The sequence below is a fragment of the Manis javanica genome, chromosome 1 (assembly GCF_040802235.1).
Source record: "Manis javanica isolate MJ-LG chromosome 1, MJ_LKY, whole genome shotgun sequence".
Taxonomy (NCBI): domain Eukaryota; kingdom Metazoa; phylum Chordata; class Mammalia; order Pholidota; family Manidae; genus Manis; species Manis javanica.
Window position 1 is genome coordinate 144,169,848 of NC_133156.1, and position 23,746 is coordinate 144,193,593.

A 23,746-nucleotide genomic window follows, 5' to 3' on the forward strand; every position below is an offset into this window, starting at 1 on the left:
AAGGTTAATGCTGAAGGTAATTGGGACCCAGGCAGGCTGGGTCCAGAGTCTGTTTTCTTAACATCTCTTCAATGCTGCCTCTCCTAAATTACTGTTGGTAGACAGGGTGGATCACTGGGCTATTATAGGCAGAGGAACACCATACATAATTCTTACGTCTTTTGCATGGCAAAAACAGGCAGCCAGACATTCTGCAGCTGTGTTTAACCCCTTTACTGTTGAGAAACAACTTGCCAAATGGATGCAATCTGATGTTCCTTTTTCTGGACTTAACATGTAGGCATTGTTCCTTTCGTATTTGTAGTAACACAGCTACCATCCAATAGCTTTTAATATTTTGAAATACATAATTTAACACCAGGGGATGACTTTTCCACCATGGAGACCTTCATTGTGGTGTTCCTGAATGACCTTTCCACACTCCAAGCTAATGAACTAAAGAATGACATACTGTATGCTCACAACAGTCTGCATTTCCCAGCATCCCCTCATGTGTGAGTCATTTGATGCTTTTGCAGCAGCTAATTCACAGTCTTTGTTGACTTCTCCTCTGCAGTCTCACCTAATAGACTGATTCCTTGCAAGTGAACCTGCATTTTTCTTAAAAACTCTCCTGAGTATCTGTCAGCTCAACTTGGCACTGGCGGAGGACTACATCTGCACAGTGGTTTTGCCACCACTTGGACAAAGCCTGTCATGGTTTCTGTCTTCTAGCAGGTACTACTAGTCATTCAGCTGTTAATATTTACATGGCATACTCTCTTCAAGGCCCTGAACATCAAGGGGACAAAACCAAGACTCACTTTCCCTTTGCTTATATCCTAGAGGATTAGACAGGCCATAAGCAAATATATCAATTGAAAAATTTCAAGTGGTTTTAAGTGACCCAAATAAGAGGAAAGCCACAGAATCTGTAGAAAGCAGGAGGCAGGTGCTTTAGCTGGTTTGTTTGGGTGCGCCTTTCTGAATAGGTGACATTTGAGTGAAACCTGAATCACTAGCAGAAGGCAGCTTTGGAAGGACCAGGAGGAAGGACCTCTGGACGTGTGGGTCAGCAGGTGCCTTCTGAAAGGTGATGGCCAGAGAGAAGGTCTGGGTATGTGTGTATGTTCACATGTATGGTGGTCGAGTGCTGGGGAAGGTGGAGGGGTGGGTGCATTGGCCACAAGAGTTCTTGGCTGGGGTCAAGTGCTTGCCTTTTCTTGGGAGGTTGCAGAGGGAGTTATTCCAGGTCTTTAAACAGAAAAAGTACCCAATCTGATTCACTCACTTTTTTTTTCCTTTTTGTATAGGTTTATTGCAGCTACACACATTCCTTTAAAAATATATAAGTATTTTATTGCAGTTATTTATTTTATCCCAGCTTTATTGAGATAATAGACAAATAAAAATTGTATATATGTATGATATACAATGTGATGTTTTGTGTGTATGTGGTGAGGACATTTATGATCTACTCTTTGAGCAGCTTTCAATATACAATACAGTATTACTAACTACTGTCAGCATGCTGTACCCTAAATGCCCAGAACATATTCCTCCTCATACCTGAAACTATGTGTCCTTTGACCAACACACATTTCCCCATTTCCCCCATCCCTTGGAAGCCATCATTCTACTCTTTGCTTGTGTGAGTTTGACCTTTTTAGACTCATTACAAATATTTCTCTGGGTGTAACAAAGAGAATGGACTTTTGGGGACAAGAGTGAAATGCCCTGAGACCAACTAGAGAGGCTTCTGCCGAGTCCAGGTGAGCAGTGAGGTGGCTTAACCTGGGATTGCCACAAGGGAGACTAGAGAAGGGGCAAGGGTGAGATCCACATGGCAGGGCTTACTGATAGTTTAAGGAGTCCTGTGGGAAAGTTAGGGAAATCACAATGACTCTAGCTGTGAAGAGGGCTCAGGGAGGAAGCAGACTTGGGAAAGAGGAATGTGTTTCTTAGCTCCTTGTTTGGTTGGAGGTCATTATCTGTCACGCAAGCAGAGGTGAAGAGAGGGTGGAAATTGTAGTTTAGGGACAAGTTGGTGCTAATATAGAAGTCAATATTCCCCAGCTAATGGGTGCTGCTCAATGTCACGAGCCCCATGGGTGTGTGTGTAGATGGTAGGCAGAGGATGGCAAGACACCGAGCAGATAGCAGTTGTGCAAGAGCTGGCCCTGTTTCATCGCAGGCTGGATTCTGTCTTGATCAGTGAGGTCTCTGGCACTTGGATTGGTGAATCACGCTGCAGTAGCTGCATAGTTGAAATCTCGGTCCCCAAGGAAACATAGATTTAGGCCCTACATGAAGTCACTTGGTAGAAATAGAGTGTGTCTGCCTGCTTCTTCAGCCTGATCATCCTAACCCAAACCCTGGTCAATAAATGTGATCACTGCAGAATGAGGTATAGATAGGGATGGTGTCTTCAGTACAACAAAATTATTTTGCTCAATTTTTAGTTCTCCCACTTACCTGTGACACTTCCTTGAGTCTTGCCTCCACATTGGTAATATATATAGGAATGATAATTCTTATTTTACAGGTTATTTCAGGAAAATAAGAGATGTATTAACACTGTACTTCACACAACCTTTGCAGTTTTCAAATTTTATTATTCTCTGATGAATGGAATCATTGATTTGATATTCTATGTCTCAGTGTTTTTTATTTTAGTGAGGACTTACTATTCTTGTTTTTAATAAACTGACTCAAAAATATCAATCATAGTTGACCCCCCCTTATGTGTGGGGGACAGGTTCCAAGGTCCCCAGTGGATGCTTGAAACCATGGATTAGTACCGAACCATATATACATATACATATATGTAATGCTTTTTCTATACATACATACCTGTGATAAAGTTTAATTTATAAACTAAGCAAAGTAAGAAATTAACAGTAATAACTAATAATAAAATAAACAGTTATAACAATATTCTATAATAAAAGTTGTGTGAATGTGGTCTTTCTCTAAATATCTTATTGTATTGTACTCAGTCTCTTCTTTGTGAAGATGTGAGATGATAAAATGTGAGAATGATGAAAGATGAGATGAAGGGAAGTGAATGATGAAGGCACTGGAATAGTGTTAGGCTACTGTTGACCTAGTAGCCTAGTGAATCATCTGCTTCTGGATTGTAGTTGGCTGCAGGTAACTAAAACCATGGAAAGTGAAACCACAGATAAGGGGGGAACTGTAGTGCTTTTGCGGTCTTTCGGTATTTTTAAGACCTAAATTTGCAAAGATTTCAGTAAACTCAAATCTATCAACCATGACGTGTTGGGCCTAATAGGTATCACTGGATACATACAAGTCATTCCCAATGAATATCTGAAAACACCAAATCAAAATTTATATCATTAAATAATTATATTTTTTTCCAAGGGTATTAGCAGTCTATTATGTGTAACTTTGTCTGATAATATTTCAAGGTATTTGTATTTTGCCCTAGAATAATGGATTTGATGAATTTATTTCTGCTTTCAATGTTAATATCCTCCTTTTTAGGCCTTTGACTTCTCAAGTGGCTCCAGGGAGTTGTGGCGTGCCCGAATAACTCATCGGAACTCTGCAGGGTTCACACGCTTGGGTCACATCATCTGTGTGCTTTCATGTTTCCATGCCCAGGAGACTTCCTCTCTTTAGCTGTTCTGCCTGTAGTAATCCTTTCATTCCTTTGACCATTAATTGGAAAATTATGACATTTAGAAAGGACATATCTCAAAACCATGGGAATCCTTGTATTTGGACCAGATGTTATGAGAACTTTCATAGAGGAGTAAAACATCTGTGACAATGAAAAGCAGAGTCATGGAAGAAAAGGAAACATGAATAGCATTTTAATGGAAGCATAAATATTGTACAAAGGTAGAGAAGTATATGTGATTTGCATAATTTTTCTTCATTAGCTCATTTCTCAGGGGCGATTGTTTACTATGTCTCATATCATCCAGGCATTGAGATTTGCACAGCCTTGTTTCAGAATGAGGCAGCTACATAGGTAATTGTAGCTCAGAGTGTTAAAGGCTATAATAGAAATGAGAGGGACCAGGTGAGAATGGGGGAAAAGAGGGGAAAAAAGACAGAGAAGGCTACTCAGAAGTGAAGCTTAAGAATTACAACTATCTTAAGACAAGGAATGCTGTCCAAAAATAGCAGAGGTGAGAAACAGAAGCGGTTGGTTAGGGTGGGTAGAGGTTTGGGTAAGGGAACAGTTGTCAGAAGGTGGTGACAGATGACAGGTGAGCTTTGGGAAGATGAAGGATGCGCTCAGATTGTGGGTGCGGCTCAGATGTGAGCTGAATGGGAGTGGATGGTGTAGCTCACTGTGAGAGGAAATAGGCATAATGGAGAGAGGCGGTCAAGACGGATAACGCGGGCACCTTTAGACGAGCTGCCTCTGGCTTATTTTATGTGGGGACTATGTATTGATTTATGAACCTGGGTTGTGTGCGGACACAACCCAGAGGCCTGGAAGAGAATTGCAGATCTGGGAGTCATCAGTTTTTAGAAGGCATCTAAAGTCATGTGAGGTTGAACAGATAGGCCACTGAGAGAGTGCAGATTGGGATGAAATGCGTGTTCAGGAGAGGCTGGGTGCCGCCTCGTTTAAAGGGGAGACTGAGGAGTAATAGCTCTGGATATGGTGAGAACACAGGCGATCTGGGTGCTCAGGACACCAGAGAAGAGAGGGTCTTGGGTGATACTCAAGAGGAAAGGCCAGCTACTTCCCTCCCTTCTTTCTATCTGTCTGTCTGTCTACCTACGTACCTACCTACCTACGTACCTACCTACCTACCTACCTACCTACCTACCCCTTTCATCCTTCCCTCCCTGTTCTTCCCCTCTCCTTCCCTCCCTCCCTCCCTCCCTCCCTCCCTCCCTCCCTCCCTTCCTTCCTTCCTTCCTTCCTTCCTTCCTTCCTTCCTTCCTTCCTTCCTTCCTTCCTTCCTTCCTTCCTTCCTTCCTTCCTTCCTTCCTTCCTTCCTTCCTTCCTCTCGTCTGAGTAGCTAGCACAGACGTAGATTGAATGAACTCACATTCAGTTGTAAAACCTGCTGACAGATAAAATTAATATTGCCTTTGTGTAAATAATAATTTTATCTAATGGACTTCATTTATTTTTATGGTTCCCCCAGGCAGTTTGGAACTAAACAGGGGGAAAAAGGCAAGTGTAGTAACAATTTGCTTTGAAGAGAGTTATAAAACAAGGTCACTAGAGCTGAACCATTATTGAAATGTATAAAACAGTTCAACGTTTGCTTTTTCCCAGTTTATACCATGAGGCCATTTTATTTAGCTGTAAAATTCCATTTCGTCTTGGTTCCAATATGGTGAAAATCTAGGAGCAGCAAAGCCAACTTGTATTGAGTTACCTGCCGGTGGCAGCCACTGGTGCTTCTGTTCTTAAGGGCAGTCAGTGTTTTCATTAACACATTCCTAAAAATATTTTACCAATTCATTTATATTAAGCCTCTTTTGGCTGAAACTTGGCAGCCAAAGTACATGGGTTAAAGTGATATAAAAAAAATCCAGTTTTTACAAAAATGCACATAAAATCGAAGATGCAGTGTGTTTGGTGACCATCCAGATTTCCTCAACATAGTCACAAGAAAACCTTAATTTCATTTTATTTCCCAAAGAATAAAATGTTCCGTTATTGTGTTTGTAAAAGGTTGGAAGACTATATTTACTTGAACACTGTACATTAACTTAAGTTTATTGTTTTATTGATTCTTCATTTAACCTCATTTCCTGCTTGGTAAAGACTACAAGGAAACAGCATAGATTCGTTCAGGGTGTTCCTTCTGGCTTTGAAAGTGCCATGGACTTTGATGTTCTTAGATCATTTTTTCCTACTTCCTTGAAAATGCCAACTTGCATCCCTTCAGAAGCCCTAGCTTCTGTCTGCTTCATCTATTCACATCTATTCACAAATCCTCCTTCTGTATTTCCTGAGATTTGGCTCCTACTTCTCTGTGATAATTATCAAAAGATAGATTTCTGCTTGCTTGATAATTTTTTGCTGTGACCTGGAAGTGCCTAGACCATGTACTCTTCATCTTTGCCCCCCTGTGTTGGAGGGCAGTCCCTTTCCCGTAGGTGACATCCTTCAGTGCAGCTGCCACATTAATGATGCCCCTAAGGCCCTGGCCATTTCCATGCCAAGGGTTCATCCCTTAGCATATATTTTGGAGATGAGTCTGTGTTCCTGGGGTGATTCAGGCCATCATCCTGAAATGGCCTGCCACTCTCAGCTACAAAGTAGAGAGAGACTAGCGACCTCACCCTCCCCTTGTGCTGCTTGTATTCTGTGAGTTGGTGGCTCATTACGTGACTCACATGTGCCAAGGGACTGAATAAACCACCCCACAGTCGGGCTGGCCCTCTGGCAAGGGGTGGGTGAATTCTAAGGGCTAAAGAGAACATTGGCTGTATGACTTCTGATTCATTCAGACAGCTGATTCAGCATGTTGGAGCCCATGAACTGGGGACTGTCACTACATGTTTACCCCATAGCTTGTTTGTAATAAAAAAGACTCAAAAATTAGAAACATGGACAGTGATACGACTATATATGCAAGCTTTGCTGCCGGCCAGGCAAACTGTACTTGGTATAGCGTGCTTCCCAGAAAGGAGGTGTCTGTGGGCTGGAGTAGAAGGTGGAGGCCAGTCGGAGCCTCGGGTAGCAGAGAACTCGGGGCAGGTGATGGCCTGTGGCATCAGCACACGTGCAAAGGGGTGTGCAGGGCTTCCTGTGAGGACCCTGGCAGGACTGGAGAGCTGAGGGAGCCCATGCAGTGGAACTGCTGGGGTGCAATTAGGAGATGGCTTGTTGGGGGAAGGGCACACTCTAATTTCTTTGGAAGGCAGCAGAGGAATCCTGTGAGTTTCTGAAGAGGATGGGGCTGTCTGCCTGGCAGCAGCTGAGCAATGTGCAACAGATCCCATGTGTAGCGGTGCCTGGGTGTGCCGGGTAAGACTGGCTGGTTTGGATGGCGAGGTGGCCCTTTGTTGTTTCTGCTGCCCCTGGTTTGGGCTGGGACTTAGTCTGTGGGTGAGCAGTTCGTCTGATCCCATGGAAGAGGGCCAAGGGTTGGAAAGGTGGAAGGAAACTCAGACCTTTCACAGTGGCCGCACATCCCTGCCCCTACCAGACCTACTGTTTGTGTGTCTGATATTCTAGTGGAGGCAGTTTTCATAGTGAAGAGACACACGTGCAGCAGTGTCCTCAACGCTGGCTTCAACCCTTTGATACCAGGGCTGTTCTGCAGGAGGCATGGGGCATGGCTTCTGCGCGCCCTCTGAGAACCCCACCTAACTTCTGCATCTTCCCTCAGTGGAAGTCCTCAAAGCCATCAGGCAGGAGCCGGCCCAGGAGTTTCCGTGGACTCCGAATTGTGCCAATAATTTGGCCACTTACAACTTTACAGTATGTCTAAGGCTCAGAAGAAATCCAGCCTCCCCTAAAAAGAAGTACATTAGGCTTATTTTGGATCTGTTTTTATGAAGAACTAGTTAGACTTTGTTCCCAGAGCAAAACTTCCTGTGTACGCGTTCACTGTTATGATTTCTTTTTATCTGACAGCATTTTTTTAAACTAAAAGGAACAGTTATTTTTTGTTCCCCAAAGCCTATTCATTTGCAGTGTGGGTGTGAATGGGAAATGTTATTTATTGCACACACACATTTATATACAAAGTTTTGCTAATTTAGGCCAAGCTTTATACAGACATCCTCCCACATAAGGAAACTAAGAGGAGGGCTTCAGGGATTTTGAGGTACATACAACACAAATGTTTCTATTTTGTAGCCCAAGTTGGCCTGTGGGACTAAGTCTTACTAATGGCACAGTCATTTGGTATGAACTCACCTAATACATTTTTAATTTTCCAGAGGTGGTAGGAAGAAGTTACAACAACTTTCATTGAAATTTATCCTTGAAAATTTCAATTCCTTAATAATGTATTTTCCCAATGCAAATAGTTATAATTAATGTAACTTTTATTTTCATTAAAATGTTGCTGAAATAACTCAATACAAATTCAGGTGGGTGACTTATATAAGCATATTATAAAATAATCTTTAAGGGATGATAGTTTATATAATTTCTAAAGAGGGAGCAGTATTTGGATACACAGCAATCACTGGTTACCAACCTGGGGCAATTTAGTAATGTCTGAAGGCAGTTTTAGCAGGTACAAATGGGAATGGGGTGATGGGGTATGGGGTGGAGGGATGTGCTACTGGTGTCTGGTGTGCAGAGGCCAGGGGCGCTGCTGTGTGTACAGGACAGCTCCCAGAACAAAGAGTTACCTGGTTCTAAATGTCAATAGTGCTGAAATTGAGCACTAAAGGCCCTGATATAAATACGCCCTTCCTTAGCACTAGGAGGTTAGCACTTCATTACTCAGTGGAAGATGGAATTACAGAATCCAGGCTGGAGAGACCTGCTATTTAGATCTGAGCCTATTTAGAGTAAAAGACTATTCAAGGCATTGGCATTGTGTGGTAGGTTGCTCAGAAAAGTCTCCTCTAAGTGAAGACTGTGAATGCCTGTCCCTGGCAGCTTACCAGGACGACTGTTTATAGTATCTTTATTTTAAAAGAAAAGGTAAGATGGTATAGTCTGGAAGTTATAAACTTCTAAAAATCACCTGTTCTTATTAAATGTGCTTCCTTTAGTTTAATGTGGCAAACATGTAATCTCATCCCGTCGCCATGGAACAACATGTCCTATTTTAGCTGCTCTTTCACTTATGACATGGCATCTCCCTCTTGTCTCATCGTCACTTTCGGAGTCCCAGGGAAGGACCAGCCCTGGCACTTGTGTTATTTTCCTCTCCCTTCCCTTCTGGAGGCAAAGATCTTAGGGCATAGATGGGTGTGATGGCTGTGTAAATATAGGACTTCGGTTTGCCGTTGGTCTGTCTAACTTGTTTCATAGTTAACAGAAGGTGTTCTATGTTGGCTTGGGCCTGACCCATTGAAAAATTATGTGCAAGAATTTGCTCTTAGCCTCTAGTTGACTGGAGCTCAGTCTCGGGGGTCCAGACAGCCAAGATTCCGATTCCCCTCTGATGGGTGCCTGTTGGGTGCCAGGCCTGGTGTAAGTGCTTGGTATCATGCCTTCCCCTGAGCTGGCACTTGCCAAAGGCCCACTGTTACTTTCATTATTCTTCCCATAATATTTTTATCATGGCCAGTTTGTTTTGAGGCTAGGCAGTGGTGATTTCCCCGCGGCATCCCCTGAATGGACTGGCGAGGGTGCTCCAAATCTCCCTGCTCGCAACAGAACACAGCTGTGTCTAAAATACCTTCAATGGGAGTTACTCTGTGATGAAATACATCACTTGGTGAAACTTCATGTTTTAAGTCTCAAATCAGAAGGATAAGAAGAGGTGGACTCCTCTGTGTGTTTACCTCTAGACTTCAGTTTTAAGCAGCTTCCAGTTTTACACACTACTGCCCCTTTTCCAAAAGTGAAATTAATCATACTTGTAATTTTGTAACCCAGGAAAACTAACGTGCTTCCATTGCCCATTGCAGTTACTGAGCCGGGGTGGGGGTCATGACCCCCTGGACAGATGCCCCGTCCTGGCTCCATTTTCCTCTCTATCCTTCCTCCACTTTCATGCTGAGGATCTCTTGCTTTTGAAGAAACTAAACTCTTGTCTCTTGGTGACTTGCAGACCCTACTCTCTTTTTGCTGCCCCATGTGAACATTTCTGTCAATGGGAGCATTGAGTCAAGGGGATTCAGAATACAGAGACTCTAGAATTTGAGGTACCCTCACCTTTCTGCGTTCTCCGTCTTGAGTGCTCACCTTACATTAAGTGCACACTCCTTTTTAAAGAAGAGGCCCTTTTCCTTCCTTTCATATCCACTTTCTTTATTAGGACCCTAATAGTTTGCCACCTCAATTTTTCTTGGATCTTCTGTCTGATACCTCCTCTTGCTCTTAAATCTACAAACTCTACTCCACTTAATCACTTTTCAGAAAACAAGCCACATAGAATGATCTGTTCTCTCATTTAATTTTCCCATTTGATCTTTGAGTGCTTCTTACCTGATTTCACTGAATTTCTTTGGTTGCCTAGCCTTCAAGATAGCCCTGCTTATTCCATCCAGCCCATTTTGCCCGCACCCGTTCCTTCCTCGGTTCCTTGCTACATGGATTCTGATTCTTGTTTTGCTGAAACTGTCCCCCCAAATTGCTCACTGACGGTTGACTAAAGCCAGTGGTCTTCATTCTGCCTCATCGTATACAGTTGATACCTCTTTTAAGATGTGTTATTTGTATAATCCAGCCTAACCTGACCTCCATGTTGCCATAGTCCATATACCCTCTATTTTCTGTCTCTGGTCTTTGTGGGGTTACATTTTAAATTACAGCTTCTGAACAGCAGTTCTCTACAGGCCTGTCTTTCTCCTGGTAAATCTTAACATAATTTAAACTCTTCAACTCTTACATGCTATCTCTGAATTATTTTTTCCTGAGCATCCAACCTGGGTTTTCAAAGGTCTGCTGCATCTTTTTAAGTATTTTCTCAGCATCTTAGACAAAACTAAATGATCACATTCTCATCAAAGCAGAAATTCTCCTGTTGATTATCATATTTCAATGAATGGCATTACTAGCCTTGCAGCCCCTTATATTCCCTGATTTGAGTCTGTTGGCCTCTTTGCTTTCTGTTCCCCAAAATTTAGCAGGTTGGAATAACAACTGTTTATTATATTTTACACTTTGGGGGTTAGGAATTTGGGAAGGTCTGAACTGGGTGACTCCTTTGCTGTCATGCTGCTGAGGCTACTCAGGGGATTTTAGCTTTACTCATGTCTCAGGTACCTTGGTGGGGATGGCTGGGAAGATGCGCTCAGTGGGAAAAGTCTAGGAACACCTGTGTGTGGCCTGCATAGTGTGGCAGTCTCAGGGCAGTGGGACTTCTGACCTGGTGTCTTAGTGTCCCAGAGATCCTGTTCTAAGAGGCAGGAAGTAGAAACTGCCCGCCTCCTGGGGGCTGGGCTCGGGAACTAGCATGCCCTCCCTTCTGTTGGATTCAGCTGAGCAGAGCAGTCACAGAGACACCCCAGATTCAAGAGAGGGGGCCTAGACCTCGCTTTCAGTGGGAGGGAGGTTGAAGAAGCCGTGGCCGCCTCTCATTTGCACGGCTTTCCCTTGCCCATCATGCTGCTGAGTTTGCCTTAGTGTTGTCCACATCGATGCCACCTAAGGTTACAGATTCACTTATTTCTCTTCTGAGCAACTGCCGTATCTTCAAATTAACTTCTCCACCTTTATGCTTTTCTCTTCCTAATTTTCCATATACATTGTTGTGACAATGATCTTACTAGTATTTCCTCTAGTGCTAATTGGACTGTGGTAGATTGTTGCCTACAGACTGTACTCCTAGTAGAGTCTGCCCTCCAAATCTTAACCCACTCTCCTATCTTAGCTGCTTCCACTTTTACATCTCCTGGGGCCAGCAAACTGTTCCCGAGACACATTGCCCACTGCTTCCCTTGGCCCCTCCTGGGCATCATACACAGAAATCTCCATCTGTTGAAATCTTCTTTATCCTCTAAACTAAACTCAAGTGCAAACCCCCCCGTGGACCCATCTCGATCCCTCTAAATGGCATTTGTGCTCTCTCTTCACTCCCAGAGCACTCCTGCCTCTTTTTATGGTTTTCTAACAGCTTGGAGTATAGTTATTTTTACAAGCCTATCTTATTTTAAAGCTTATTAATCTTTTAAATTATTCATAATCCTTTAAAGTCTCCCAGCTCCCAGCATAGTGATTTCATTTCACCCAGTAGGTACTCAGGATGGATTTTATTTCAGTCACACTTGATCTCTAGCCAGAAACTTTGTAAGGAGGTCACATGTAAATTTCAAAGGACAAATTCCACAAATATGGATGATTTTTAGGAGCTGGCTAGCATAATATTAATCAAGTTGTTGGTCAAAGACAGTGGTTGTGGTCTTTTTAAGGAGGGGCTTGTGCATATTAGAAAAGGAAGGGTGGGGATTCTTAGGATTTCCAGTATAGAATTCTGTTTGCCTGTGGGGATGAAGGTGATGTTTTAAGGGAAATTCAACTATTAAACTGCATCCTTTAGGAGTGACTATGACTATGCAGTGAAGCTTAAACTTGAGTCTATCGCCTTTTATAATAACAGGGTTAGCTCATAAAATTTTTGGGAGGAGGAGAGGTCTGTATTGAGATGTGTCCTACTCACGCATATCTGAAATGCTACCCAGAAAAAGGTGAGTCTGTCCATGCTCTGTTAGACCCTCCTTTTTAAACTGTAGTCATGAGGCTTTACCAAAGCTCACTGGCAGAAAACCTGAACTCAGGCTCACCTAACTGTTCTCTTTTGTGTGTTTTAGGCACTTTCCCACATGACGGGAAGACGAGCTTCTGGTTAGAGACAGGCACCCCGAATCGGAGGCCGTCTGCACACCATGAAGGGGGCCTGCATCGTCGCGTGTCTGTTCTCAGGCCTGGGGTGGTGGGCGCTCGGCCAGCCGGAGACAGATGTGCTACAGTGCCAGAGAGCAGAGCACCCGGTCATTTCCTATAAAGGTAAGCAGTGAGCGCCCCTCCCAGAGGCACCATTCAAATGCACTTCCATGCTCGGTGACAGAGGATGGAAGTGCTCGTTGCTCTGTTCTTCTGTGACTGTTGTTTTTGACACTGTTTAAAATATGAGCAAAAATACAAACTCCTCCATTGCAAGAATTGCATATCCAGAAAGTGCTCACTGTGTCAAGAAGAATCCAGGGCCGGAGTTGCTGGGTAGAAAATCCCACTGATGAGGCCGCCTTTGTTTCACAGTTGCCGCAAACCCCTTAGCATTGGAACGGGCTGGACAGGACCCACAGAAATAACCACAAAACCGAGTTAAACAAAAACATGCTTCACTTCAGCATTTCCCGGCAAAACCTTAGCCGTACCACAAAACTTAGGCCTTTTTTCTTGACCTGGCATCATATGGCAGACACAGGTGGTTTAACGTCTCAAATATCTTCATGGATCTGTCAAACTAATTAATTAGTATGCAGCCCACTCATTTATTTCTTCACTCATCAGAATTTATTTAGCGTTCTTTACATGATGTTCTTCTAAACTTTTAGGGTGAAAAATAAATTTGTCTGTCCTTGTCCAAAAGGAACTTACAGTTACACTATCAAGTGAAGTAGAGTTATTCAGGCATTATATTTTAATAATTCCTCCAATAAATAGTTTTATGTTTTGTCATTTTTAACCTTGGTATTGTGAAAATATTTCAAATATATACAAAAATAGAAAGAACAGTCTAAGGAACCTCCAGCCCCCACCTTTTATTAATTTCTGGTCCACCTTTTTCTTTTAAAACCTCACCTATGCTCCACCCTATACCCACCAAATTATTTTGAAGCGAATTCAAGAAATCATGTAAGTATATCTATAATATTTCAGTTCACAACTATCAAAGAAAGGGAATCACAATACCATTATCACATCAAATGGACAAAAAACCCAAACCCAAACCAGCTCCATGAAAGCCCCAAACAGCCAGTGCCTGCCGTGGGATCCCTGCTGGCTTCATGAATGCTTGTGCTTTTTTTTTTATTAACAGTCAAATTGAATTGGGACCCAAGAGCTTCCATTGCAGCTGACTGGTGCAACTCTCCAGTCTCTTTTAATCATTGGCTGTTTCTGTTGTTACTTCTCTTGCAAATTAATTATTAAAAAAACCCGAGCTCCTTGTCCTAGAGGGTCTCCCACAGTCGGGCTTTTGCTGAGTGCATCCCATCAGTATTCAAATATTCTTCTACCTCGAATAGTTCTGTAAATTCATAGTAATATCAGAAGGCTGCTTAGATTCAGGTTCAAGTCTTTTTATCTCTGCTGTTCAGGGAGGGTGCTGTGTACCTCCCTGGGGAGGAAGCTCACGCCCACCTGTGGGAGTAGCAGGCCCTGGTGAGCGCTGCCTAACTGCTGATTCCTCCATGGGTGCTGCCAAACCAGGACTTCCTCATTTATTACTCCTCCTTCGTTTACTTTATAACGCAACTTTCCCTCATCAGTATTCTGAGGATACAGCTTATATAGGGAAGGAAATTTTTTTTTTTCTTCCTTTTACCAGCCTTTTTTTTAAAGGCTTTTAGTTGGTTCTCTAACATTATCCAAAGGTGCCAAACAAGATGTTATACATGTACTTTTAAATAAGATGTTATATATGTACTTTTATTTTTATTATCAGACTGTTTATTAATACATGAATTCCAACATTTGATATATTTCATGCAATTGCAGTTTCCGTTTTCACAGATGGTGAGATTGTCACATTTCAAGCCTGGGGAGCCTCTCGGAGTCGTTGGCTCCTGAGTTCTTTTGACGCAGCCCAGGCCGCCGTAGCTTGCTTGCTCTTTGAAATAACAGTGTTCCTGGCTCCTTTTTTCCATTTTCTTCTGTAGACATTTTTTGGCTGGTTGAAGCACAGATGTGCCCAAAGTTAGATCTGTTAGGTGTACAGAGCTAAGGAAGATGTTTTAAAAAATGCACTGGAAATTCTAGATGCTTCCAGTTCATGTCCTGGACACTACAGTTTTTCTGATCCTCTTCCTTCTCTGTGCATCTCTTTTTCTCCGAGCATACATCCTGCGTCTCTGAGGCCAAAGTAATTATTCCTTTGCCTTCTGCCATTTACATACTCACTTGTTTTGAAATAGCAATTGCAAGCAACTCTAGTCATTTCTGACTACTGACAACCTTTCAGATGATTTTTTTCTCTTCTTTTAGTCTTTAGGGTATAAATTTCTTTCTGAAATTAAAGCATAATTACTGCCTTGAAATCACTGGAGATAATTTCCTTTTGTATGGCTATGCCACCACCTCAAAACCCCATTCATTTCATTTGTTTCATTTCATTTTTGACTTCCTAGAAATTTTACTAATTGATTATTATGTAGTGTTTGAAAGTCAAATATATGAATCAAGGTGTATTAAAAGGAACGGAACTAGTGTCACTCCGTTTCTTTACCTTGTTCCCTCTGTCTGTGTTGAGCTAAACTTTTCCTCATATGTTCTGGTTTATGCTTCTTTTTTAATATAAATAAAACTACACACACACACACACGTATACACGTACACATGTACACATACATATTGATAACATACCTACAAAGCTTTCTCTCTCCAGCAAGTTTGATATAATGATACACTTTGGAGTCCACCTCCTAGCACTATAGATTTATTTCACCCCTTCTTATGGCTGTGTGGCTCTCCTTTATGTGAGAAACCATATTCTACTCAACAACTACCTGTGAGAGACCTTTAGGTTATTTTCTGTCATTTGTGGTTGTGGATAGTGTTAGAATGAGTCATACCTCCTGCAAACATCTTTTGATATTTTTGCAAGGGTCCCAGTCAAAGAGATTCCTCCAAATGTGATTGCTAGGTCAAAGGGTAAATGCCACTTGGCTTTTCTAGATATTGCCCAGTTTTCTGAAGGCAATTTTTCTGAAGGCTGTGCCATTTTATATTCTCATTGGCCTGGATCTGAGGATCTTTTTCCAACCAATCTTTCTGGTAGTATACACTGTTTAGGATTTGGACTAATCCCATAGTTCATAAATGGCATCTCAGCATATTTTTAATTTGCCTGTTGTTAATTTGGAGTGAACATTCAACAGATATTTAATAGGTGCTTGTTATACATCAGGGTTTGGGCTAAATATTGAGGAGATAGAGGCAAAAGACATGGTTCCTGTGAAGGACTGAGAATATCTCTAGGAATATAGAGTGAAAGGACCATTGCACTGTGTCCTAGTAAGAGCCCCATCGGTTGTCTTTGCTGGATGCTGTGGGAGCCCAGGACAGTGGCATCTGGACCGGACAGCCGGAGCTTCATGCGTGTGGCTGGCATGGTTTCTAGGAGGAGACAGTGCTAGAGCTGTGTCCCAAATGATTGCTCGGAGGTGTTTATGAATCTCACAAAGTGGGAGGTATCCCAGGGAGAGCAAAATAGCAAGTATGTCAGCCTGGAGTGGGGGTGCGGCAGATCCCGGCAAGTGTCAAGTAGAATAAGCCATGGAGTCTTAGTTTAAGTTGTGGAAAGAGGGTAGAGGGAGATGAGGCTGTCATTAGAGGGGGCCCATAATTCACAGCATCAGAAGGCATCTTGAGAAGATCCCTCTCCATCTGGATAGGCCCAGCTTGGAGGGTGGCAACTTGGTGGCAGGGAGAGCCCATTGTCAGGCTGCTGCGTGCTCTGAGGGGGCAGTAATGAGGACCTGAGCTGAGGGAGTGGTCGCATGCTGGAAAGAGTTGGGTGGGTTCTAGAAATTTGAAGGGGATATTTATTTAATGGTTGTAGGAGAGGAGGGAGAAGGAGGCACTGATTGGATCCCCAGGTTCTTGGCTGTTAATTCTATGTGCAATAGCGACAGGGAATAAAGAAGGGAATGATGATTTTGGGGTAAGAAGCTGAGTTTCTAACCTGCCATCAGACGGCATTACCCAGTTGAGAGCAAGGCATTATGGGAACCAAGAAAGCAGGGCTTTTTGAGGTGGAGGTGGTCTTCAGAGTATCTTCTGATGCAGAGAGTACAAGGCAGATGTGGGCCAGTAGGGAGAGTGACAAGGTCAGCTCGGGGTGCCTGGGAATTGCCTGGGTATAGCCCTGGACATGCGATGATCTGGGAAAACTGGGGCAATTGACCACTTCAGAAATTCTGTAAGTGATGGAGTATTTGTTTCATAGAGTGGCTGTAACAAAATAGCACAAACTGCAGAGTTTAAAACAACAGAATTATCTTAAAGTTCTGGATGCTAGAAGTTGAAAATCAAGGTGTCAGCAGGGCCATGCTCCTTCCCAAGGCTCCTGGGAAGAATGCTCCTTTCTCTCTTTTTAAGTTCTGTTGGGTGTCAGCAATCCTGGGATTTTCTAGGCTTACAGATACATTTCTCCAATCACTGTGTAGCCGTGTGGCATTGTGTGTGTGTGTGTGTGTTTGTTCCTCTTTTTATAATGATGCCAGTCATACTGCATTTAGGGTCCACCCTAACCTAGCATGACCTCAACTTAACTAATTGCATCAGCAAAGGACCTATTTCCAAATAAGGTGACATGCATAGGTACCTAAGGTCAGGGCTTTAGCAGATGTTTATGGGGCATAAAATTCAACTCATAGCAAATGACATCCCTCAGAGAAGGGTCAGGGCAGTGCTGGGGGAAGAAAGTAGGTGGTGATGAGCAAAGTGACAAAAGAAAGGTGAAGAAGTAGATACAAAGGAGAGAATTATTGACTCAGCCAGCAGGGAAATGAGGGTTTCAAGAGACCATTACTTACTCAGCCTTAAATGGTGATGGGAAGAAGCCAGGAGAAGGAAAGAGGTAGAGAGCATTGACTAGGGCAAGTCTGCGGGGCTGTAGGAGGGGACAGGATGTAGGCACAGGTGGGGGATTAGTGTACAGGAAGCAGAGCCACCTTCAGGGAGCCTGGAGGGAGGGAGGCCAGGGCACCCAGGATGCAGGGAAGTTAGAGGGGTGGAGCTGCTGCAGGGGAGGGAGTCCCTGAGGACTTCCATCGTAGGCAGGCCCCATCCAAGAGTGCGGAGGCTTTAGGCAGGAAGTGCTTCTCTGAAGAAGGGATGACTGGTGACCAAAACATGCACAGAAGATGGCCCGGTGGACATGGGGGCCTAGTTAGTCCTTGCAGTGTCTCCTGTTACACAAGCAGGTGGTCACTGCTCTGCTGCAGGAACACTTTAGTGTTAAGGCATGGTTCTGCAGGAAGGTTGGAGTAATCAGGATGAAACACCAATAAGGGAGAAATAAAGGAAGGACTGGCTAATCCTGACTTTAAAAATCTTGACTTCCATCTGCATTTCAAATCTCATGATTTAGTGTTACCCATCCGAGGCACCGTGCACAAGAGGCTACTAATGAAGTGGGTCAGATGCTGCAGTAATGTCTTAGTACAACTAAATGCATTTTATTGAAGTTGTGATTTGCTTTACCTGGCTAGGCAGAAGGTGCTGGCAGGACCTGTTTTTTCCCAGCCTCGGTAAAATATTTGCCACCGTGGGCTTCTCCCGTCGAGTGGAGTTCATTGCTCACTGCGTGCTAACAGTTTGCTGTGTTGGCAGGGTTACTCCCTTGACTGCATGTTCTGGAATATTTATCCCTGATTGTGCAGGGGCTGCTAAAGCACCCTGACCCGCTACAGACACACCATTTGCACTGATGTCCTTGTTGCCTGCTTAAATAACTTCCAATAACGAGGAAAACATACAGTGGCCCTTCCAGATGGTATGTTTGTCAGCATGCTTGCTGAGTCTTGTAACTGTCTCTTAGATGAGTTTTAAATGTTTAATGTCCACTCAAGTTCATAGTGCCATATTCTGCTTTTGTTTGTTTATTGATTAAAGTTCACCCAGCAGGCTTGCTATTTAGAGCACATGCTCCAGTTTTAGGAATTGGTTTATGGGGAGCAGTTTTACGTCATGCACAGAGGAGGACCACCGGTGGGGTGAGTCATGCAATACCCAGGCTTTCTTTGCCTTGGCACGTTAAAATTAACGACTAATTTGGGGACCTTTCTCCAGTGTCTGAGCTGGAGCATTTAGCATTCAATAATGCCTGAGATTATCCTCCTGGAATCAGGCAGGGCATGGTTCATTCTAGTCCCAGGTCCCTGAGATCTTTGTCTCTGACTCCTCAGTGTTCCTGTTGAGTATCTTTCCCCTTACAGATTGGCCTGAGGATTGTTTTGGAATTTGTGGAGGAGCCGCATGCATGCTTGAGAGAGAATTAGCATGTTTTGGCCCTGGATCTTGGGAAGCACATGTGGGGGGGATCAAAATGGGTATTCCAGGTTGGGCCATCATGGGGACAGGACCTGGGAGTAGCACCTGGCCTTTGAATTTAAGCAACTGCCTTTCTCTCTACATGTTGAATTAGGTGATTGAAGGACCCCAGATCAAAAAGGTCCAACACAGGATTTTACACTTGGATTCTGTTCCCAAACCGCAGTATGAAGATCATTTTGCATGGGTCCTGTATTTTTCTTTTGAATCATGTAATTATATTCCATCATATTTGTGTGTGTGTTAAAAGCATTAATTTGTTAAACATTGGTGATAACAATGGATGGCGTGCTCCGTAACCGCCTGTTGGTCCTATTCCCTGTTGACCCATCGGGACCCCCAGCCTTTCCTGACCACAGAGAGGCTATCTTCCTACCAGTGTCTGAGGCAGCTGGGGACGCGCTTCCTGTGCCCAGGTAGCTGCTATCCCTGCCCACTGTCCTGCCTTCCCCCTGCTGCTCTTCCCACGACTTCCTCACTGGACCAGACCGCTGGCATTGTTTGGCCTGCCACCTGCTCCCTGCAGGGCTGCAGAAGGCATAACCTGGGCAGCCTCAGTCTCCTTCCAAGGCACAGTGAACTATGACCTTCCAGAAAACAAGGATGGGGTGCCAGAAGGGAGCCAAGGAAGGAGTCCTTTCTGTCCCACTGCCCATGTGTGTCCCTGTCCCTATTTTCTCTCTGGTTTTGGCTGTCTGGTGTCTAATGCCCCAGTCAGTCATGTGGCGTCACAGCCCTGGCTGGATTTTGCCTTTTCTCTAAGATCTAGGATTTTGCCTTTTCTCTAAGATCTAGGACCCTCATCGCCATAGGAGGGGCTGCAGTAGATGATTTCTACAGTTCCTGTAACATTTTAGAGATTTCAGACCCTTTTCAGTTCGTAAACCTTGATTAAAACTGCTTCCAGTATTTCTCCCTGTTCATCTAGTCTTAGATCTGCCGCTTGACCTTTATAAACTCTAAGTGTGTGTGATTGTTTGACAGTGACCTTCTTTCTCCAAGAAAGAATAGGAAAATATATTTTAATTAAAAACAGATTGGATGAAATTCATTTTAATACCTAGTTTTAACATTTTCCTATGAATCTGATTAAATATGGCAAGACACTGCTAACTATTGAACACTGTCTTGAACTCAATGATTTTCTTCATAAAAACAAATTTATATAAACCAAGTATGGATTTCCTGGTTTCATAATAGGATATGTGTTACCCTCCTGTGAGTTCACGTGGGGAGGAAATGGGTTGTTATTCATCTATAAGAAGTTCTTTGTTCCATAAATAACTTGACTTTTGTTATCATGCATATGATTGAATGTTTCATGTAATGTAGTGTCAAAATCACACAGGCAAAATATTCGAACCTATTTTTAAGTGAAGCAACTAAGATACAAGCACTGCCTGTTCTTTTACATGAAAAACTGCATTTGAGAATATATTTTTTATTTTAAATTCTTTTGCTAGTTTGCTATCTAAAAAAAATGCAATATTAAAAAATACACAGCTTTTGAACTCTATAGTATAGGTATGTCATGGTGATTCATGAGTGCATAGATGTACTAGGAGAAAATGTGGTATAAACCACTGTGTTATTCATTAAATGAATTGTTTCCAATACCTGCACTGTACTTTTGTATTGTTATTGATCTGTGACCAATGAGACCTGGTGTGTGTGGGGGGTCCCCGTTGTATATTCTTTATAAACAGCTATTAGGTTCTCATGAAAATGATTTACTGAGTTTAAGAATTATCAATAACTTTTGAATTACTTTTGGGTTCTAAGGCCACTAATGAAATAATTTGTAAGACAGAACATCTGCATTTTCTCCCAAGATAAAATTTCTATCTTTCTAATTGATTTGTCTCAGTGGGGCAATAGTTGCTATTTTTTAGGACTGCAAATGGAATACTTGATGAGTGAAGTAGCTGGATGTGACTACATTAAAACTGGGAACAAGATTTTGTGAAGTTATTGTCAGGATTCTGATATAAAATGGTCATTTCATTTGGCCCAAAATGTATGTCACCGTTTATTTATCTTTAGGCATATGATTGTCTTTCTTAGCATTAAGTGGGCAATTTCCATTCCTCCTTCACATTGAAGGTAGGTAAAAATCTTATCCTTACTTTATGTATGAAGTAAGAGTTGGAGATTAAATATAGAGTGAAGAAAGTTTTAATTAGGCAGTATTTTTCTTGGATTTATGACCTCTTCTAATATCAAGGCAAGGTGAGCGAGCCTGGGGAGATGCGATACACATATGCTGCGAGCAGGATGCCACCTCCAGCCGAGAGCAGTGCTGAAATTTTTCTGTTGCCGATATGACAAAGACAGGACTACACTGAGATTTTTCAATTTAGTTTGTCCACTAATTTAATCAACACCATCACTTTCTATTTCCTGAAGCCTTTTTTGTATTGAGTGAAGAAGGGCCAGAGGTATCTGGCTTTGGGAGGAACTGTTCTTTAATTTCTCTTTTCTTCCTTGTTTCCCTCTTGTAACTGGAGGAGGGCCCCAGGGAACCTGGTCACATGTGCTGCATGAGGCACGAAGTATTCTTTTTCATAATAGGCAGCTCGGTGACACTGCATGCTAAGCATAGAAATGAATAGATTCCTCCAGTCACCGTATGACAAAGCTGGAGTACTAATGTCTTTGGCCACGCTCACCTTGAAAGCACCTCTGGGCTGCAGGTTAGATAGACTACAAACCCTATTAAATAGAATCAATGAAGTGAGAACTTGACGCCAGCAACAGCTGTCAGGGTGCCTGGGGTAGCTCTCAGAAGGTGATTAACCATTGTCGTTTTCTTTCATATTTTTGATTTTTGGGCCTCTTGATTCCCTGGCTTCAACACACAGAGTGGTTTAGCTCCTGCTTATTTGAAGATAAAAGCGGAGATACAGCTCATGAATAATTCAGTCGATATTTAAGAGTGCATATTGCGTGCCAGAAATGGTTTCAGTCACTGAAATTAGTGAAATAAGTAGAAATTGTGGCCTGCAGTGAGTTTGCACCCTAATAGGGGAGACAGACAATAATAAGACAAGATGATACAGGGTAGGTACGTGGTGATAAGGGCTGAGGACACTTAGGAAGCAGGACGTGGGTTAAGGAGGGGAAGGGTGTTGGATGTTCATCAGAGTAAGCATGTGCGCCCAGCATTTTCCTCTTGCCTCTCAGCCCACGCTTGCCCCGTGCACTTCTGCTCTGCAGGATTGGGCCCCCACCTGACTGGGCTCCTGGTAGGTTCGTGAGCCGGAGGGTCCAGCAGGAGCTGAAGGGGCTGAGGGCATAGATCCCCGGCATGCTGCCCACCACGCAGCCAAGCAGTGTGGTGAGCCCGTTCAGGGAGCTGGCAGGGCTCTTTGGCAGTCCCACTGGAGTTACAGCTGCCCAAGAAGAGCCCAGCAGCTGGTTCTGGGTCTGGGCTCCAGCCCAGCTTAGGAGCAGCTGCTCAGCCCTTGTGTCCTGGGTTCTTCCTTTCAGCTCTCAAAGGCCCCATTCTTCCTTCTTTTGCCTTTTCATTTCTTACTGATTCTCTGTGTTATATATTCTCTATCTGAGCTACCTGGGGCAAGGGATTCCTGTTTTTCTGACTAAATTGTGGCTAATACAGGAGGACCCATTGAGCCAACACTTAAAGGAGGTGGTGGGGACAAGCCATGTGGATAACTAAGGAAAGAGTGTTCCAGGCAGAGGGAGGAGCAGGTGCAAAGGCCCTGAGGCAGGATCCTGCTTGGGAGGTTTGTGTAACAGCAGGGAGGCCAGGATGACCACAAAGGAGTGGACCTTGGGGGAGAGTCATATAGACAAGGTCGGAAGAATAACAGGGGTCTGGGCCTGCAGGGTCTTTCAGCATTTTGGTTTTTGTTTTGAGTGAGATGGGAAGCCATCACAAGATTTTGACTAGATGAATGTTGTGATCTGACATGACTTAACAGAATTGCCCTGACTGCTGTGCTGAGGATAGACTGAATTTTAGCAGGGTGGGTGGGATGCAGGGCAGGGAGACCAGCTTGGGTGCTGGCGAGTGATCTAGGCTGGAGATGCTGGTCGCTTGGATGAGGGTCTTAGCAGACAAAGGGAGCTGTGGTCATATTCTGGATAAAGCTTATTTGGAGGTCAAGTGCAAAGTATTTCCTTTCAGGTTGTATGTATGCTGTGAGAGAGAGAAAGGTAAGGGTTATTCTGAGGGTTTTGATTTGAGAACTGGGAGAGTGTTGGTGCTATTTACTGAGATGAGAAAGACTGGATGATAGTCACTTTGTGGGGAGTATTGGAGCTCAACTTTTGGTTTCAAGTTTGAGATGCTTCTTTGGTGTCCATGTGGAAATACCAAGTAGTCAGTTGCATATACAAGTGTGGAGTTCTCGAGAGGGCTGTTGGCCAGAGGTGGACATTCGGGAGTTATTGGCATAGCGATATCATCTAAATCCATAAGACTGGTGAGATCTGTAGGAGAGGTAGTGTAGATAGAAAAGAGAAAGCAGGCCAGTGAGTGAGCCCTAGAACAATCTGGTACATAGTTTGGAGAGATACATAGCAAATACGATGGAGAAGGGACATTAAGGAATATCCTGGAAGCCATGTGAAGAAAGTGTTCCTTTCACAGAGGCCTAGCAGGCTGAAAACTAGACACTTGGCTCTGAGCATGAGAAAACAGGGGGCCAATATTAATTTACTAGCAGGAGGGGAATATTAAGGTGCTGCAGGGCCCCGGCATCCCTAAGCTAGACTGGGGTCCACCTAAGCAATGGAACTACTTGGCAGATGGATATCTGCCAGATACTTCAGATCACCATAGCACATGCCACATTTTCTGGTTATCAATATCCTTTGAAGAGGGGCCAAAGAAGGAATTGCTCTTAAGATTTTTAAGAAACAGTATTGTATGAGGTT

At 43.3% G+C, this 23,746-nt stretch overlaps 1 protein-coding gene across 4 annotated transcripts in view; it reads left to right on the top strand.

Moving 5' to 3' along the window:
* Positions 1 to 23,746, top strand: part of SEMA5A (semaphorin 5A) — a 439,431-nt gene that overhangs the window by 152,592 nt on the left and 263,093 nt on the right. For all 4 annotated transcript variants that reach the window (XM_037024956.2, XM_037024967.2, XM_073237934.1 and 1 more), the window contains exon 2: positions 12,376 to 12,571. In XM_037024956.2, coding sequence (XP_036880851.2) covers positions 12,451 to 12,571 — 121 coding nt within the window. In that variant the 5' untranslated portion in view covers positions 12,376 to 12,450. The remainder of the gene's footprint in view (positions 1 to 12,375; positions 12,572 to 23,746) is intronic.